The sequence below is a fragment of the Artibeus jamaicensis genome, unplaced genomic scaffold (assembly GCF_021234435.1).
Source record: "Artibeus jamaicensis isolate MK-2021 breed Jamaican fruit bat unplaced genomic scaffold, CSHL_Jam_final contig_797, whole genome shotgun sequence".
Classification (NCBI taxonomy): Eukaryota; Metazoa; Chordata; class Mammalia; order Chiroptera; family Phyllostomidae; genus Artibeus; species Artibeus jamaicensis.
In genome coordinates this window covers 2844291-2863780 of record NW_026521977.1, presented here as the reverse complement: position 1 = coordinate 2863780, position 19490 = coordinate 2844291, and the positions used below count along the sequence as shown (strand labels likewise).

The 19490-nt window shown below is 46.7% G+C and overlaps 1 protein-coding gene across 2 annotated transcripts in view; it reads left to right on the top strand.

Moving 5' to 3' along the window:
• The window catches only part of GALNT18 (polypeptide N-acetylgalactosaminyltransferase 18), a 325017-nt gene that overhangs the window by 252643 nt on the left and 52884 nt on the right, over positions 1 to 19490 (top strand). For both annotated transcript variants that reach the window (XM_053673111.1, XM_037133828.2), the window contains exon 7: positions 14040 to 14225. In XM_053673111.1, the coding sequence (XP_053529086.1) occupies positions 14040 to 14225 (186 nt within the window). The remainder of the gene's footprint in view (positions 1 to 14039; positions 14226 to 19490) is intronic.

The window sequence follows — 19490 nt, the reverse complement described above, 5'->3', positions numbered from 1 at the left end:
AAGTCTCAAAACAACTATTTTTGCAGTGTGTCATTTTTGTCTGCATTTCACAGACAAGGTAACTGGATGTTAGAAGGTAAAATGGATAACCCGAAGTCACCAACCCAGCAAATGGGAAATGCAGGCTTTCATACCAAGACTGTTTAACCCCAGAGCCTGTTATCACTTAGCAAACACTGTGTGCTTAGTGAACTTATTTACTTAATATTGCACGATGTGCTGAACACTGGGTATACAGTGATGAGCAGGAGAGTCTTGGCTGTGCCCTCAGAGAGCTTACATTCTAGTGCATTTTATGCTGTATGTTATTACTCCTCAGGGAACCACAGGGGGCTAGAATTATTATCCTCCCTTTACAGATTCAAACACTGACACTCAGAGAGATTGGTCCACTTGCCCAGGTCCCACAGAGAATGAGTGAATTTGAACACAGTTCCATCTGGTGCCAAAGACTCTAACTCCCCACCCTGACCTATAAGAATGTGAGCAGAGAAAGGGCATACGAGTGCTGCTGGAAGAAGACTTTGAAGGGACAAGTGGAGTCAAAGGGTAGCCATATAAGACAGATTCAAAGAACTAGGGACAGAGTGGCTAAGGGTTTAAAGGAGGCAGAGAGTTTAGAGATTCTATTTAACCAGGAATGGAGGGAGAGGGAGTCATCAAACACTGGTAACTCGGTGCCTGTTTGTAGGCAGAGGCCAAGTGGCAGAGCTGGGAGATCACAGACTTGTCCTTGAGAGAATGGCTGAAATGTTCTTTGCTTTGCACATTTACATATTATTTACATATGCAAATACTCTTAACTTTGTGAAGCTGTGCAAGGGGAAGTGTCCCTATGAAGAAATTTTCCCAGAGCTTGTCAGTGATGATTTACAGAAATTACCCCTACACAAATTTTTCTGCCAAGCAAGGCTTACCAGAATGGAAAGTCAGTACTGAAAATAAAGAGTTAATCCCTGGTGAACTACCCCAGGGAACAACATTTACACCTTTAGGTCCTCTCTCTATGTCTGTGCTGCCTGTCTGGTTTTGGAAATCCAAGGGACAGGTCCCCAGTCCCTTTCCTTCCTTGGTGCACTGCACGTGGCGGGCCCTGCGTTATTCTTGTTGCCTGCTCCAAGTCCTGCCCATCAGTTAGTGAGGGTCTTGGAAACTTGCTTATTTTCGCTGCACTGGAATTGTAGCAAAGAAACCGTGTAAAGAAACCGTGGAGTAGGAGAGAGAAAATATTAGTAATACTGTGATTTCAAGGGTACTGGATTTTGCCATGTAAAATGAGAACTTTTTGTCCAAATTTTTTGAGGGAAAAATAAGGGTGTGCATTACACTTGAGTCATACTAATTCTGTATCTATATAAATGTTTTTCATTATTTTGTTTATGTGTATGCATTAAAAATGTAACTCTAGAAAGCAATAACAATATCCAGGTGTTCAAAAATAAATGCTAAAATTTTTTATAATACAAAACACAAATATCTAAATATATAAGTAAACAAATAATTAACTGAATTTTAAAAAATTAAAAAATTGTTTCCCTGAAAGTTTGTGCCAAAAATGTGGGTGTACATTATACATGGTAACATACAGTACTTATTTTGGAGTTTAATGTTTCTGAAATCAAGTTTGCCTTATAAACTTGGCTTATATAAGTAAATAATACATGGAGAAATAAATTATAATTTATTATCCAAACCAGAACACTTCTGAGAGTGAAGGGGGTACTACTAATAATTATACTGGAACAACAGGTATAAACCAGTATGGTCATGGGCAAACCAGGTCGCTGGATTTATATGGTCACTGGATTTATAATTTTATATGTACAGTAAATGTAGTTCCTTCACTTGAGATTGTTAGGTGCCTACCATACGTGACATTGGGTTTAGGGTTTAACCTAGGACATACAATGCTTAAAAAGTAAACACAGCGCCTTTCATCTTGGAGGACCTAATGGTATAATGGGACAGACATCTGATAAAAAGGGAACAAGAAATAGGTATGTAGTTATAAATTGCAGTAAGTGCTGTATTAGTTAACTCAGGCTGCCATGACATACCATTGACCGGGCAGCTTAAGCGATAGGAATATATTTTCTCACAGTTCCGGAGGCTGGAAGTCCGAGTCATGAAGCCAGCATGGTTGGGATTGGGCGAGATCCTTCTTCCTGACTCTCAGACTTCCACCTTCTTGCCATGTCCTTAAATGGCAGACAGAGAGCTCTGGTGTCTCTGCCTTTTCTTATAAGGATGCCAGTTCCGTCTGATCAGGGGGTTCACCCTTCTGACCTCCTTTAACCTTAATCACCTTCTTAAAGCTCTGTCTCCAATACAATCACATGGGTGTTAGGCCTTTAACATATAAATTGTAGGGGGTACAACTGAGTCTATAGCAAGGGCTATAATGGAAAACATGAAGTGTAAGTTCCAGAAAGTCAGGGATTTTGTACGTTTTGTTCTGTGACAAAATTCCCATCTCATACAATAGTACCTGGCACATGGTAAGTGCTCAATAATTGTTGAATTGAATTAAAGCAGAGAGAGGACATGATCTGATTTATAATTTTAGAGGAGGGATTGGAGGTCAACAAGGGTCGAAGTGAAGAGACTTGTTAAGGCTGCTGAGAGAGCTGTCCACACAGCCATGACGGCAGCATGGGCCAGGGTGTTGGCTGCGCAGAATGAGAGATGTGGTTAAATTTAAGCTATATTTAGGAAGTAGAACTGACTACATTTGCTGATGTAATTGAATGTGGAGGAGGAGGGAGATGATGTAATTATAAATGAATTATATCATTATTTATGTAGGCCTCAGGCTCAGGCTATTAGGTGAATGAGGAGGAAACCAAAGGACAGATGGGGAGGCAGGAAAGAAAATAAAGAACTTGGTTGTGGACAAGGTGAGCTTATGGTGCCTGAGAGACACGCAAGTGAGGGTGACATGTAGGCAGTGGGTGTACAAATCTCAAGCTCAGAGGAATGTAGTATGTCTTCCTCCCTGAATCTTACCACCAAAGGAATACCACAGTGAAGATAATTAGACCTAATATTAATGGGCTTTAAACTTGTGCTGTGTGTGGAAATAAACCCTCTGCATACATTACTTCATTGAATTCTCAAAACAACTACTTTTGCAGTGTGTCATTTTTGTCTGCATTTCACAGACAAGGTAACTGAATGTTAGAAGGTAAAATGGATAACCTGAAGTCACCAACCCAGCAAATGGGAAATGCAGGCTTTCATACCAAGACTGTTTAACCCCAGACCCCATGCTCTGAACACAATGATATTCTGTCTTCCAATGAGCAGAGGTCTTGGATACATTTTCTACTCTGCTTCTGAATTATCATGTGACCTTGATCCTCAGTTTGCTCACCAAGAAATGGTGTGAGCAATGGTGTCACCAATTCATTCTGATGTGTATGAAGTGGACTAACCCCTTTAAGTGAAGACCCAGCACCTCAGCTTTCTTAATCTGAATTCCAAGGGAGTAAGACAAAAGCTCCTTAAAACAAATATCATTTCAGAGTGAGAGGATGGTCAGCATCTCAGGTTCATTTTTATCATCTGAATCATGACCACGAGGGCCCCCTAGAGCAAAAAGTGGGGTAATGCTTGGACCAGACACACAACTTCCTCTAATGTCTGTGCCAGGGTCTGCCCAAGTTCCCCACCTATGCGGTCTAAATGACACGTGAGTCACCCACCCGTTAGATGGCCCCCTCTCTTCTGAGTGACAGAGTATATTCTTTCCTCCAGTAATTCTTGATGGCCCTGCATTTCAAAAAGGACCCTCCTGACTTTTCATGGGCCAGTGTCACCCTTTTGAGGGGACATCTGATATGGACACCAGTCAATTTGAATTTGATTGGGATATGCTAATGAGCCATGCATATGTGTAGGATTTGTTTCTGTTTAGATTAAACTTCTGAGAGAGTAAAGAAACAGCCATTGATTAAAGACAAAAAAGGAAACACTTTAAATGAGTAAGCGGTTCAGCTTCATATAGAAAAGTAGAAATTAAACAGAGTCCAGCAGATCTGCTCTGAATAGCAGCTTCACAGATCGAGCTTTTCTGAAAACATCCACAAAGCGAAGGCGCTCACAGCAATTCAGAGGGACTTAACCCACCAGAGAGGGCCCGGAACACTCCCAAGGAGATGGATGGGCCAAGTTATCTGACAAAAATGACTCTCAGACTCGGGATGGTAAGGGTTTCACTTGGACTTCAGAAAATTGCTCCCGGAGTCCCTGTGACAGTCAAGCTTGTTGTCATTCTCTGGCAGCCCCAGTGATGGCGATGGGGCCAGAGATCTTACTTCAAAACAAAGACGGGATTAGAGTAGACAACTCATGTGTCAATGGGACTCTGATTTGGAACTTGGCCAATACTGCTGCCTCTGCGCACGGCGTCTGTAGTTTTGGTTCTGTAGAAATGCGGGGACCCGGACTAGCCAGCCTTCCAGCCTCCCTCACTCATTCTGGGACTGGTGGGGCTGTCACAGGGCTGCTGTCTGTGGTGTCTGATGAACCCTGAGCTATGCCTGATCCCCAAGCCCTGGCCTCTTCTTCTTCCACCCTGCTGACTGGCTTCTCTCTGAGTTTTCTGACCTCTGCTCTGGTTCTCAACTTGAACAAGACTCCAATCTGCAGCCTGCTTTGTTAGTGTCCTAACACCCTGCCCACTCCTGGCAGCTTCCTCTCTTATCCCTTGGGACTAAAATCTCTTCTTTGATAGGAAGCTTAATCTTCATCCTAATGAGGTGCTGCTCTGAATGGACTCATCACCTGGATTTGAGAAGCTGTCACTTTCTAAATGATCTCTCCCCAGGTCTACAACCTTCTGCTACAAAGTCCCACCCAGTAGACTGGACCCCTGGTTATCAGGACTACAGGGCCCAAGCCTCCCCAGCCACCTTGGCTCGCTACACACTGGCAGACTGTATTCATCAAGGAAATGACCACAGGCTCCAATAGCAGGCCCCAAACCCCAGAGGTTTCACATCACAGCCCCCTGAAGTGTGGGAGGCTGTCCTGGACAGCTATTCTCCAAGTGGTGACTATGCGTACAGGCTTCCCACACTGGGTACCTAACACCTTTGCCATCATTTCCATGCTCATCCCATTGGTCCGAGCTTGCTCACACGGCCCCTCCGGACTGCAGGGGAGTCTGGAAGATGCAGAGGGGCAGCCAGGCGTTAGTGAGCAGCAGGAGTCCACCACACCCGAGACCACCCAGCTCTGCCTCTGCTTCCCTAACCGCAGCATGTCCAGGCCTGACTTCTTCCTTTTCCTCATTTTTGTCTTGAGTCCAGCGTAGCCTGAGTTCAAACAACATTAATAAGGCCTGTTGGCTGATGTGAGATTTGCGATAATCATGAACAAACTCTCCTAGGTAGGGACCATTAAAGGATGTCTTCTCATTGCAATGACTGCATTTGCCAAGAAATCCTCGTGAAATCTCCCATGAGAAAACGAACTCCCATGGCCCCACTCTTCATAGTCAGTGTCAGGGTCCGAGGGAAAGCAGGGTCCCCTCTATGCGACAGGCCAGCGTGCTGAGCTCGCTGCCAGTGCTGCCCCTGGCTTTCCTGCAGGTAAGCAGCTATTTCAACAAATCTCCAACCCCTGCAAAGTGGCCTTTTAACTTTTTTTTCCACAAAAAGCTTGCAGACATGCTACCCCAGCTGGTCTCTCCTTGGAATTCTGCCAGATGAGGCCTGCTGCTACTTGATGATAGTTATGAAGAATCCTTTCAAACCAGGAAACTGCTTCAAGGGCCTTGTAGGGCCCATCCAAAATCAGACCCCTTCAGGGACACCTTCCAAGAAAAAGCATCGTTTTTCCTCAAGCAGCAGTTCTGCCCGGAAGACTCTTTGGCAGCATCTGTTGTAAGAGGAGGGCTCGGGAAACTGTGTCCCCAGGGAGTGTTTTGCAGTGGGGTCTGGAGCAAGAATAAGCATTGTCAGACTTTAAAAATGTTTCTTTCTACTCAAAAATAACAAAATATCTACCCTTGGGAACCCGAGAGAGTACCAAGTAAAGTCCAGTGGGGACAACTCAGAACGGAAGCCCAGTTCTTTGTCCTTCATTTGTGCAGGAAGCACCTGTCACGGCCAACCCTGCTTAGGCCCTGGAGGTTTCTTAATGAGAGCTAGGTGGCCGTGGGCCTTCTCCACGTCTGGTATTGCGGGCCTATAAGCAACAGAAAGAAAAGCTTCATCTCACTAGTAATCAGGGAATTGCAAATTAAACTGCAATGAGAATGAATTTCATATCCATTGGATTGGCAGAAATTAAAATGTTAGAAATGCCAAACATTGGTGAAATTGTGAAGCAACATGCATGCTCACTTGTGCTGCGAGGAGTAGAACTTGGAAACTGACTTTGGAAGAGCTTCACTTTCTTAGGTGAGTGGACTCTGTGTGTGACCTGTGCCTCAAACATCCCACTTCAATGTAAGGACACCGAGAGGCTCCCGCCCTTGGGCACCAGGAGATTCATGTAAGATTGTTCCAAGGAGCACTGTTCACAGTACTGGAAACGACCCAACTGCCAACCAGCAGGGCAATGCCTAAATAAGCTGCTGTGTGTTTATACTGTAGAACACAATGGCGATGAAAATAAATGAACAAGAAGCAAGTTGTAGATGCAAACAATATGCTTCCATTTGTGTAGCATTCAAAAACAGCAAAAACTAAAACTAAACAGGTAGTTTAGGTTGACGGCAAGGGAATTGTTAACAAAATTCAGGATAATGGATTACCTTTGGGGGTGAGGAGGAGCACGCAGAGATTTCTAAGTTCTCGCCAACTTACTGTTTCTTAAGCAGGTGGTAAGGAAACAGTTGTCACATGTATTACATGTCTTTAAACTGTATGTGTGCATTTTATGCACACACAGAGCAGTCTTAAGTGCAGTGCAAGTGGGAGTACAGGTGCTATGGGAATGCACAGCGGAGGCATTTAACCAAATTTAGGGCAGCAGGGAAAGTAGATAGGAATTAGCCAGGCAACTAAATGGAGGTAGAGGGAAGAGATTCCAGTAAAGGGGTTGGCAAGGGGAGCCAAGAGCATGGTCCACCCTCAGAACTATGGGAGTTGGTGAAGCTGCACTGCAGAGGTAAAGGGAAGCCGCAGTGAAAAGGAGGGCTCAGATCTCAGAGACCCTGCAGATGATGTGGAGGACTGTGACCTTCTCTGGAGACCAACGGTTGCAAGTGTGGGAATGAGATGCATTTTTAAAGAAGGTTTACTCCACGTTTTACGTCCTCCCCCTCCCAGCTCCTCCTCAACTGCCCACCCTTGACCGTGGCCTGCTGATGGCTCCTGGCTTTTGTCTTAGCCTTGCCCAGACTCCACTGCTCTTCCCTTCTTATTCTCCTGCTGGGCCAGGATGAGAGTGAGATAGGTGAGGGGCCTGTGGTGCCCTGTTCGGTGTCTTTGTTTGCCCGTGTGTCTGACCCTACAGCCACTCTGTGAATGACTCTGGTCTCCTGCCAGCTTTTCTCAGGCCTCAGCTGCAGCCTCCATCCTCCTTGTCTTTCTCCCCCCAGCATTCCTGGTTTGGCTTTCTCCTCTTGTCTCAGCCTTTCACAGCCAAGTTAGGCAAAACAGCTACACGTAAAAAAGATAATTAACAACACGAGCCAAGAAATATGGACCACATGAGTGGTACAAATTATGTGTTTCGGGAGTTTGGAGGAACAGGGCCAGGCTGGCTTTGGATGGATGGGGAGCAGGAAAGGCTTTCTGGGCTAAGGGAACAGTGGGAACGTTTTGCCAAGAACAAAGAGCTCGTTAAAAGTCAGAAGGAGATAAAAGCTGGAAAAGATTTGTGATCTTAAGCTGGGAACCATTCTATAAAGTAGAATGCTGGAGTACTACCACCCCCACTCACTTACCCACATAAACATTAGTAATAAATTATGGCATGCTATTCCACTGAAGCCAGAGAGAGCCTCAGAATCCTTCTCAACACAGTGCTTCAGAAGGACATTAACAAGCAAATGGATTTAACACAGGAGTGTTATTTGTTGTTCCCTCCATAGACTACAGTGATCACAAGGCTCTGAGTAGGAGAGATGGTCACAGTCTGTGTCCTGTTGGATCACCTCCAGTGTCTCCCTATCTCACAGTTCCCAGGTTACAGCTCTGCCCATTGTGTCTCAAATATCAGGTGTCATTTGAGGTGCTGGCAAGAAAACCCAGAATCACGCAATGAAAGAAGTAGAAGGGATCTAAGGCCTTACTGAGTCCAGCTCCTCCATTTGGCAGCTGAGAAACACTGAAGTTTAGGAGGGAAATGCTTATTTATGTAAGAGACAAGCCTAAACTCAGTCTGGTGACCCTGACCTTGTACCAGCTGCTCCCAGTCCTGGGAAGAGAAAGGAACCTGACCTTCTCTAAGAATCCACTATGCGCCTGTCTCAGCTGATGGGAGCTTTTCATACAGCATCTCTTTTAAACCTCCCAGGCTATCATTATTCCCCCCAAAAAGGCAACTGGCATCCAAAGATTGGCCCAATTCAAAGGCTGAATTGGGATACAGGCGGGATTTAAACCCTCTCCACCAGCTCCCAAGACCTGCAAGGTTTTGGGACCTTGCAAAACTCATAGTTTCCAGGTGGATGATGCTTCAGGCATTTTCAGAAACAGTCACACAATCAGGGCTCTCTGGGAAAAGGTGGTGGTGAGTGGGACGTTACTGCCTAACTGTTGTTTTCCTGGTCACCTGGTTCTTGGTCACGTCTGGGACCCAGCAGCTATTTTGTGGGCAAAAGCCCGCATTGTCGAGGGTGGGGGCATTCTCTAGGGCAGCAATTTTTAACTGGTGTACTGCAATAAGTTTTAAAACATGCAATGCCTGGCTATTTAATCAGACCTCTTTTTCCTTAGAGTGTCAAATAAAACAATGACAAGAGCCAACACAACAATAGCTGTACAGTATGAATGAATACAAATTATACTTACTTTTTGTCAGATGGGCAAAAATTATATTTTTTGGTGTGCTGCAGAATTTTAGTAATTAGTTTATGCATGCCAGGAGATGAAAAGGGGTTGAAATCGCTGCTCCAGAGAGTCCAGGGTTCCACAAAAAGAAGCCACCTGCTATCGCCCATCCTCATTTGATGACTTCCCAGGTTTTATGGCATTAATTTAAGTGCTGCAGCCAAAGTAACTCTTTTCAGTCGCTGCAGTATGCACTTAAGTGTCAGAACTTTGCTGAAAAACCACTTGGGTTTGAAGGAAGTCATTGTGTTCAGTAAAATCTGGCCACATTTTATGTTTATTGCCTTTATTAGAGGATCTTGCTGAGCTACTTAAAACCACCTCTCTATAGTTAAAGTCCAAAGCTCTTGGATTGGTAAAATCACTCACTCAAGTAACAGTTATTGAATATGTAGTAGATGCCTGGTGCTGGTCTGTACAATGTGATCCTCGTCTTCCTGGAGCTTATAGTCTAGTGATGGGTGGGGAGATGACACTGGAAGAATAAATACATAAATAGAAGTACTGTGAATAAGTTATTTATAAAGAGGACAGGGCACTAAAAGTATTTAAAGGGGATCTTATTAGATTGGGGGTGGTCCAAGGAGGTAATATCTGGGCTAGGTAACAAGGGGGGTGGGAGGGGGAGATTATTTCAGAAAGATGGAACAGCAGGTGCAGAGAGAGAGACAGGAAAGAACCTGGTGTGGTCAAGAAACACGTTGACCAGTGCCCATCAGAAGCCACAGGTCCATCCCTGGGCTGACATGCTGTCAGGGGTCCTCTGTGCCTGTAAGACTGGCATGTGTCTCACTTATTATAACGAGCCTGCGTCACAAGCACTTTATGTAAAAATTAAGTTCTGCCTTTTGGCAGTTGCTTCCCGTGCCTCATGACCTCACCTGCTTTCTTGGTTACTGATCCTTGGTCTTCAGTTCTCAGCCACCCCTTTGGTACCCACTTCCCCTGCCCTCTCTCCTCTTGGCATCTCCATCCCCTTAGAATTTGCAGTGCTAAGACTTCGTTCTTCCCTATGTCTTTGTCCTCCTTCAGTGACCGTACTTCTCTGGCACAATCCTTGCCATCTACAGCCTCCATCTACTTTGGGTCTTCCTATATCACACCAGCTGTGCTGTGTTTCCAAGGCCCAGCTGCCTCTCTGACTTCTCTTTCCCTACCCTTCCCATGCCCCCATGGAAGTTTCCTGACGTCTCCCTCCATGGACTCCAAATGCCAGTGATTTTATTTCCTTTCCTTTGCCGACCATGAAAGGGTCTCTGAGATCATCTGTAAGACTCCTGAGAATCTCTCTGTCTCAGCCATTGGTCAGTAGGAGCTGCTCATCACCCGGGGATGCAAGAGCACAGGCTTTCTCTTGTTTACTTCAGTGTCACTGGCCAGGGCCCAGAAGTGGTAGGAACACATGCCCAGTGCCCAACGCCCAGAAGCTGCCAGGAACCCAAAGGCTGTCATCCTTTTCGTAGGTGATCCTTTTCACAGAAGACAGGAGAGGGGAGATGACCCCTAGGTTAGTAAGTGCTCCCCATCTCCAGGGGTGAGGGTTGAGTAGAGGGCTCTGGAAGGCAGCCTATCTGTCGTGGGCTTCCATCATGTGAGTCTGCTGCTCCCTGAAGGTAGATGTACAGGAAGGGCCAAATAGTAGCAATTATAATGATTATTATAAAGTAATAGTAATGGGCACAGACTGGGGGCTTACAACATTCCCAGCACTGTGGCAGGAGCTTCCCAAGCCCACGTCCAGTGCGGGAACCTCCGTCATATGCCTTTCACAGGCGTGAGGTTAGATAGCCTAAAGTTGCCACTCAGCCAGCACACAGCAGGGTTAGAACTGACCCAATGGCCTGTCCACCCCTCCTTGACTGCCACTCTACGGTGCTCACACTGAGGCAGGCACAGGGTAACAGCTCTCCTCGCATCATCTCCCTCTTCACTGGGAGAAACTGAGGCCCGAGAGAAGGAACCTGCCAAAGCAACACAGCAGCGGGCGGTGGCAGGGAAACAGGACTCCGGTTCCTGCTGGCTCCACAGCTGTGCATTAGAACTCAACGTGCCGCTCCCATCTGGCTGGAGGTCCCCTCTCCAGGCACCATTTAGCACATGTCTACAGTAGGATCTGGTGAAGAGCTTAGGAACATTTTGAAAGAGGGAAGGAGATAACTAAACAATAAGTACAAGGGTGCTACGATTGGGAAAGACAGGGCGGGGACCACAGAGCACAGCAGGCTGGCCTGGTTGAAGGGGCCACAGTGATGGGATGCTGAACTGATACCCTGAGGATGAGTAGGGATGTGGGCCAGGGTGAGGCATGTAATTGCATGTGTAGAAGTCCAGAGGTGAGAGAAGAACCTGGCACCCCAGAGGAAGTAAAAACATTTCAGCATGGCTGTAACACAGAGAACATGGGGAAGCAGGCAGGAGGCTGGAGCCGTGTGCCGGAGCCAGGCCCTGAGGAGCCTCGGGGGGCTATGCCGGGGAGGGCGTGGGACAGGAGGCAGGTGGTCCTACCTACACCTTCAGAATATTCCGCTGGCTGTGTAGAGAAGAGACTAGAGGAGGAAGGCAGGAGAGAATCAGTTGTTCGGAAGCTGTTGCAGAGTCCGAATGAGACAAGACTGAGTCTACACAGGGTGGTGGCAGCAAGTTGGGGAAAGGGGAGGGTTCAAGAGTCCACAGTGAGTCCACACGGCTCCTTTTCCTGCATGTCTAAGGGTACGATGGGAGGTGCCACCACCACCCTCTTATTGCAACTAGGAGAATTACCCACTCTGTAGTGAAATGGTGAGCTGACTCTTTGAGAAACAGGCTTCATAATAAAAGGCATCTGTTATGAATCATGTTCTGTATTGTGTTGCTGAAATATGTCAAGTAATAGCCTCTGGTTCTGGTTCCAAAAAGAATAATTACCCCGGCTCTTTGTGTTGTCAATAACATTCACAGTATTAACAGACTTCCATGGAAAATCTAAGCACAGTGAACTAAAAATCAGCACAATTCCCTGAACATATAGGTCATGGAAATGAAGGTGCCCAGTCTGGAGCCTTCCATGGCTCACACCCCTGGTCCTCAGGACCACTCTGGGTGTGGGACCACTTTAAAAGTGGGGTCATCCTGGGGTAGCATGGGGTCGTCCTTTAACTTTCATGGGAGTCAGAAAGATCCTTTTGTCATCATTCCCAGTTGTGGTCTCCGGCAGGGGACAGCCGTTAGTCTCGGCAACTGCCTCACAGGATGTTCTGAAGAGTTTTCTGTATAATTTCTACAGTAATAGCTGAGATTGATGGAGTGCTTGTCATGTGCCCGACATTTGTGTAAGCACTTTGCATATAATCACGTTAATCTTCTCAGCAACTTCCAGAGATAGGTACTTTTATGACCCCTATTTGAGATGAGGAAACTGAACCACAATGAGATCAAGTGACTTATTCAAGGTCACATAGGTAGTAAGGAACAGCCAGGACTTGATCCCAACCTGTTTGCTCATAACCAGCAGGCTACACAGCCTCCCCACAAGCACAGTCCAGGGCCTGGAACATAGTAGATGCTCAGTGGGAGTGCTTATTTTCCTATTATTGTCCCTAAATAATATGCTAAGTGCAAGACAAGCTTAGAAAGTGGTAAATCAATAAATTGCCTTCCAACTCTAGCAGCTTGTAGGGACCAACTGGTGTGAGATAGACTGATGGAAGAGAAGGAATTCTCTCCCTAAGTAATATAGGGAAAGTAGGCCAAATCCAAAGTTGACCTTATCTTGGATGAAGACATGTGGTTGTTGATGATACACTTTCTAAGTGTAAACATTGCCCACCAAATTGTCCAGCTGACAATTCCTGACAAGTGTCCACTGTTGTCTACTGAGAGACCTGGATCACTTTCCCTCAGAAGCCTCATTCATCAGCTCTGACCTGGCGTTTCAGACTCATCCCAGGCTAACTAAGTATTAACCACGTGTCGATTGATTGACTGATTAAGCATCAATCTTTTATCTATTCAACAAATATTTACAAAGTACCTATAGGTACCAGACCTTGTCTTTGGTGCCAGGAATGAGAAATGAATGAGATATAACAGGGCCGTGCCCTCTGGGAGCCAGAGGGAGGGAGGCAGGCTGACGTGCCAGCAGGTACGCTGTGATATCGAGAGCTCCGAGGGCCAGAGGAGGAAGCAGTTGGCTGTGCCCCAAGAACTGAGCAAAGTCCTCACAACAGAGGGGTCATTTGGCCAAGGTCTTGAGAGATGACATTTTTTTTCACCCGGAGAGGGCGTAGGGAGAGCATTCTAACATCATAAACAGGGTGGACAAAAGCCTCGAGGCACAGGAGGATGTGCCTGCTCTGGGACATTGAAAGTTCAGAGTGGCTGGAATGACTGTGGCAGCAGCTCCAAAACACTGCCTGTTGATGCTCAGAATGCAAGGTCATTTTTTTAAAAATTCAAAATCAAATTGCATGCAGTCGAAGCTCCTACTCACCAAGGACATGGGGAAGTTTAACGTTACCCTCTTTGCAGCTCTCTCTCCCTTGGGTTCTATCAGAATGCAGGGCCCTGGAAAGATGGAGGAGAAGCCTGCCCTCTCCCTGTGGTGATCACCAGTCCCTGTCCAGGCCCATGCAGTCCACATAAAGACGACATGTCTGCTGACAGTCCCTGCTGGTCCCTCCTTGTCAGCGCTGCTGCAGGGATCACCATCAGGGTTTTGTTCATTTCTCCTTTGGGGCAAGGAGAACCCGGATCTTTGGTAACAAAATGTCTAGCCTCTTTGGAGGGGTGAAAAGGATGGAGAGAGAATGTATAATAATTATATGCTGGTAAATCCATAGCAACAAGAAACAAGACATGACTTAATGACCTAAAACCTCTTTGAGTAGGAGTGAAAATAAGCTACAGCTATCTCCCTTTGCAGACAGTGTTCTGGAGAGACAAGGTGAAGAGAGCTGGATTCATCCATGCTCATGTTGAGTGGTCACCTGCGGCCTGGCTTAGAGGCACAGAGGTAGGTCTGGGAACTGATGAGTGGCTGTGTGTCTTCTGCAGGTGTGGCAGTGTGGTGGGAGCGTGGAGGTCCTGCCCTGCTCTCGGATTGCCCACATCGAGCGAGCCCACAAGCCCTACACTGAGGACCTCACTGCTCACGTGCGCAGGAATGCCCTCAGGGTGGCTGAAGTCTGGATGGATGAATTTAAAAGCCATGTGTACATGGCATGGAACATACCCCAAGAGGTAGGGAGCCCCCGTGGGATGGGTTTATTGGGGTGTGGTGGGAAAAAACAAACAAACATGGGACTAAGTCCTTCTTCCCATGGGTCGACCAGAGTCTTGTTTACCATGTAAAGTGGACTCTTAACCCCCAAATATACCACTGTTGAAGGAAGGGGGCTGACGATGAGGTGCTAAGCCAGGGCTTGTCCCCACCCCCATCCCTGGTCAGTATGCTTGAGGGGGGACTTTTTCTCTCCAAATCTTAGTGTCCTCATTTTAAATGAGAAAAGTTGACCAGGTAGCTCCAAGGTTACTTTGTGGTCCTAACGTAGAAATATACCAGTCATTACCAAAATTCACAAAGTGCACCTTAACCTCCCTATAGTTTGGATTCAAGGCTCTCCATCAAATCTTTTTTTTTTCTTTTAATCCTCACCTGAGGATATTTTTATTTATTTTAGAGCAAGAGGAAGGGAAGGGAGAGAGAGAAATATTGACATGAGAGAGGAATTATGGATCAGTTGCCTCCTATACATGCCCCAACTGGGTATCAAACCCTCAACTTTTTGGTGTATGGGACAATGCTCCAACCAACTGAGCCACCAAATCATGGCCATCAAATCCTTGATTGAATAAATAAGGAATGCCTTTGGGATTTCTCAAGCCACATGGATGGAGATGGAATATACTCCCACAGGGGCCCTCAGGAGAAGGGAACCCTTCTGGATGTTTTTTAGGCTGCTTCTAACTTTCCCAGAAGCCCACCATTGCCTGCCACTGCCCTCCATCCCTCTGGTCACGTACACTTAAGAAGTGCAGGAGGGAAAACAATGTTTGTCTAGTCAATTTGTTCAGCCTTGGCATGTGTCATATGGAAATGACCTTGGACCACTGAGTTGGAAGATCTCAACAGATGCCAGCCGTAGGATCCCAACCTGCTTGGCAGCCTGTCTGCCTGGAGATCATTGCTCATGTTACATTATGTGTGACTCAGAGCTGTTGACCTCATGACCTCCTTGAGGCCGTGATTCCCCTCGGGAGTCCTTTAGGATGCCTCAGCTCTCTCTTCCCAACAGGGAAATGATTGATCTTTGCTTAAAGTTTCCATGTGAAGGTTCTGTTTCCTGATCTCTCCTCTAAGCTAATGTTTCTCTGGCTGAGTGATTGAGTAGGCTGGGCTATGGGTACAAGCTTTTAGGCAACCTCACTCCCCCCCACCACCATGACCATCTTGGGGGGAGGGGCTGGATTTATGCATACTCCCACCACCTGTGAGATCTCAACATTTGGGAGAAAGAATGAGAAGCCAATGAGTACCAGTCGGCGTGTGCCCAACCCTAATGAACCAGCCCCAGGATCGCATCCCTGATGGTGGGAGTGTTTCTAAGGAAACAGAGGTGCCTTCTGGGCCCATCTGTGGCTGTGGGCGTTGGATCACAGTGTTCTGGGCAGCACACTGAGCCCCGCGGTGGGTGTCCTCTGGTAGAAAAACGAAACACGCAGACTCCCAGGGGCTCACCAGTGAGGCATTGTAGATCCCCAGGCTCTGCAAAAGGACTAGAGTCCTGTTCATACTCCTGCTCTTCTCTCTGTATCCTGAACCTGCAGACCTTCTCTCCTAATTGCAGCTGCTAGATATTGAAATCCAGAGCAAATCCAGTGAGAACAAAGTGAGTTAAAAATAATTGGAAATGATGAAACTCAGTGTCTGTCTGTGCCTCCTCAGGAGGATAATCCAAACCAAGCGAAGGTGGGGCAGTGGTGAATACCAGAAGGATAAATGAGATGTGGGTGTCCAGGATTAAGCCTTAAATGGAGAAGAAAGGAGGTCGATGTGTTTCCTGAAAATCTGTCCGTAGCAACCTGCCCATTCCATGCTGTCTCACCTCTGTGTGTTTGCTGACTTCGTCCTCTCAGCTTGGAATTTCGTGTGCAAATCCTTTCCCAGCCTCCACCCTCACCAGTTCCCCTCCACCCTCTTACACGCAGCCCCCCGGACCTCCCCTCTGAGGAGCTGGTGTGATCTGGGGAGAATGTTCCTTTTCACATGGATATCTCTGTCAGTGCATCACCGCCCTGTAAAAGAACGTTCTATTATCTGAGTCCCTCTCTCAGAGACCAGAGGTTCTCAAATCTGGCTGGACTTGAAACCCACTTTGGTTTTCAAGCCCCCCAGGATTATGACTTAATTCGTTTGGACAGAGATCAGGGATCCTTTTATTTTTGGAAAATTCCTCAGGGATTCTAACATCCACCCAGTCTTTGAACCACCCCACTAGACCAGGGGCTTCCTGACAGATTGTGTTATTCATATTGGTGTCAACGTGCCGAGCACAAGGTGGGGTACCTGGTCAGAACTCAGTGAAACCTGCTAACACTTATTAACAAATGAATCTGCTGGCCATGTGTGTAATCCCTTCCCCCCTTGGTCAGTGGTTCCTAAAGGCAGATCTGTAGACCAGCTACAGCAGAATCACTTGGATAACTTTAAAAAATAGTAATTCTGGGTCTTCAAACATTCTGATGAATAGATGTATAGTAGTGTCAGGATCTATAAAAAGCCCTCCAGGTGCTGGTTTGGGGAAGCCAAGTTTGGGCAACACTTGTTTAGCTTATCATGCTCATCTTTCCAAACTCACCTTTAGCATCACCTACTCCAGGAAGCCTTCCTGGACTGCTCACTTCCCTTTCCCCACTGTCCCAGCTTCCCCACACCATGAGATGGACTAAGGGCCCCTCCTCTGTTGTCTCTCTTCCCTCCATGCTTCACACAGTGTGCAGGGAGTCTGTTTACTTGTCTGGGTCTTCCAGACTCTCCTTCTGGTGCACTGTGACTTCTTCCTATATGGATACATACATAATACTTAGGACAGCATCTGACATATGCTAGGCACCCAGTAAGGCTGAACTAAAATAAAACAGAGGAAGTGTAGGTGCTGCGTGCCCTTCATGTTTGCCCAGCTGCCCTTGTGGTGACATCCCACTACTGTACCTTAAGCTCAATTGTGAGCACATCTGTGTTCTATTTACTTAACCTTTCATCTCAGCTGCCAATGTAGAGCTGCAACCCTCAACTCTGCCTCCTGTCTGTCATGAGAATTAAGTGAGTTAATAATCTGTAAAGACTTGAATCAGTGCTTGGCAAATGGAAAGCACTAGGTGTTAACTCTTGTTGATGCTATTGCTACGCCTTCTGCTTTTGCACCCAGCTTTGAGGTGCCCTTGCTGGGCAGTCATCCTGTCCTGCTGCTTTCTATGCAGAGTCCTCCTAGGCTGTGCACTGAACAGAAGTGACTCTCTCACCTACTCCCTTACCATGTCCAGTCTCAAGCATTTAAAAGGCTAGAGGAGCCTCCAGCTCTTGCTTTCTTCTACTTTAATTGAAAATCAGTTTGCTTTTCAACAAACAATGTCAATATGCAGCAAAGCATCAATATTTTCTTACACAGGGTTCAGGGCCTCCAGACCTACTCCTGCTGCTTCTTGCTGGAAGACAGACTGAGTGCCAGGGATGACTCCCCACGGTGCTCAGGCGACGGCCCTTCTTTAGGTCTGGCTACAGGGAATAGTGTGCGGCTGCACGACTCAGGCAGGAATACTGGACAGCTTCTTGTGTGGCTAAGTATATGAGTTTCTTACGGCCACCAAATGAAGTTACCACAGAGTGGCTTCTAATAGCAGAAATGTATTCTGTCACAGTTCCGGCAGTCGGACACCCATAGTCTACGTGCTGCAGGGCTGTGCTTCCTCCGCAGGCTCGTGTAGGGGGTGGGGGTGGGCAGCTTCCCTTGCCTGTTGCAGCTTCTGGAGGCTCCTGGTGTTCCTTGGCTGATAAATACATCACTCCAATCTCTGCCTCTCTCTCCATGTCCAAATGTCCCTCTCTTTTCTCTTATAAAGACTTAGGCTCACCCTAAATCCACAGTGATTTCATCTCAAGGTCTCTAATTAATTATATCTACAAAGATCCTATTTCCAAATAAAGTCAGGTTAGGAAGTCCAGGTAGGCAAAAATTTGGGGAGACATGCTTCAACCCACTCCTCTAAATATTCAGCAAAGGAAGAAAGACATGTGTATTGTTTTCTAATAATAAGGTTCAAGATGAACTTCCCTGAGAAAGTTTGCTTATTTCTTAATTCCTGCCCCCAGTCTGAAAAAGCTTGATGCGGTTTACAGCAAACACTCAGTGCAGAAGTGCCGAACCAATAAAACACAAAGGGATAGGTCAATTAATAAACAAGAGGAGGAAAGGGTCACAATGTCCCACAATATAAACTGAGGAAACTCTGATTCTTGAGTCTCTTAGAAGTTAAAGTACAGGTGGACCCCTGACAGATTACATCTCTCCCACCTTCATCTAGGAGGAAGACAAACGTTCCCTTGATCCTGAGAGTAGAAATAAAGTTTTCTCATGGGAACCCAGAGTTTTAGGAAAACAGAGACCTTCCTGAGACAAGTTCTTCCAGTGGCTCCCAGTAAAAGCTGAGGCATAGTGTTAATTTGTCTCATATAAAGGCAATTATACCATGAAAGGGGAAGGCCTGGGTCCAGGTGCATAGCTTTGTGATACAAGGATAAAGTGCAGACAAGTTTAAAGTGTCTGTACTTAACAGAGATCCCTTGGGGTGGAGGTGGGGTGGCGGTGAAGGTGGAGGTGAGCTGGTTCCATTTATTGTCAGTTGCTCTGTTTGCTGCTTCATGAATATTGTCTGCACTCGGGCTCGCCAGTGCGGTTCAGGTGAGGCGCTAGGCCAGGGGCACAGAGATGAGTCCAGCACGTTTCCCAATCATGGAGCCAGGGTCCAGCAGAGAGGCCAAGTAGCAGTTGCTGGGAGGGCGCAGGGCAGGAACCCAGACTGGACAAATTATAGATGAGGTCATCAAAAAGTACCCCCTGAAATTTCTCCCTAGGACCTTCAACCTTCTGGCTGGAGCAGGTTTAAATTTTCATATTACTAGAACTCTGATGGGCAAAAATAAGTGTATTTCTTCTACATTTACATTTTTTCTTTGCACAAGCCCCCATTGTCTGATATCAAAAACCTGTTACAATCATGTTCCAGTGCATGCAGCAGCCAGCAGCCACCTGTGCAGTTTTTCTCAGACGTCTCAGACCTGCACTCTGTCAGTTTCACTATCTTCCCACCCCAGTTGCTCCCTCCCCAAGGCTGACACTAGAACCAGAGCACGGGCGCAGCCACCGCGGGGACCACAGTGTCAGTGGGCAGGCCGTGCCACCCCGTCTTCCTCTGTCTGTGCTCGGGGCACCTGTCTCACCAGATCCC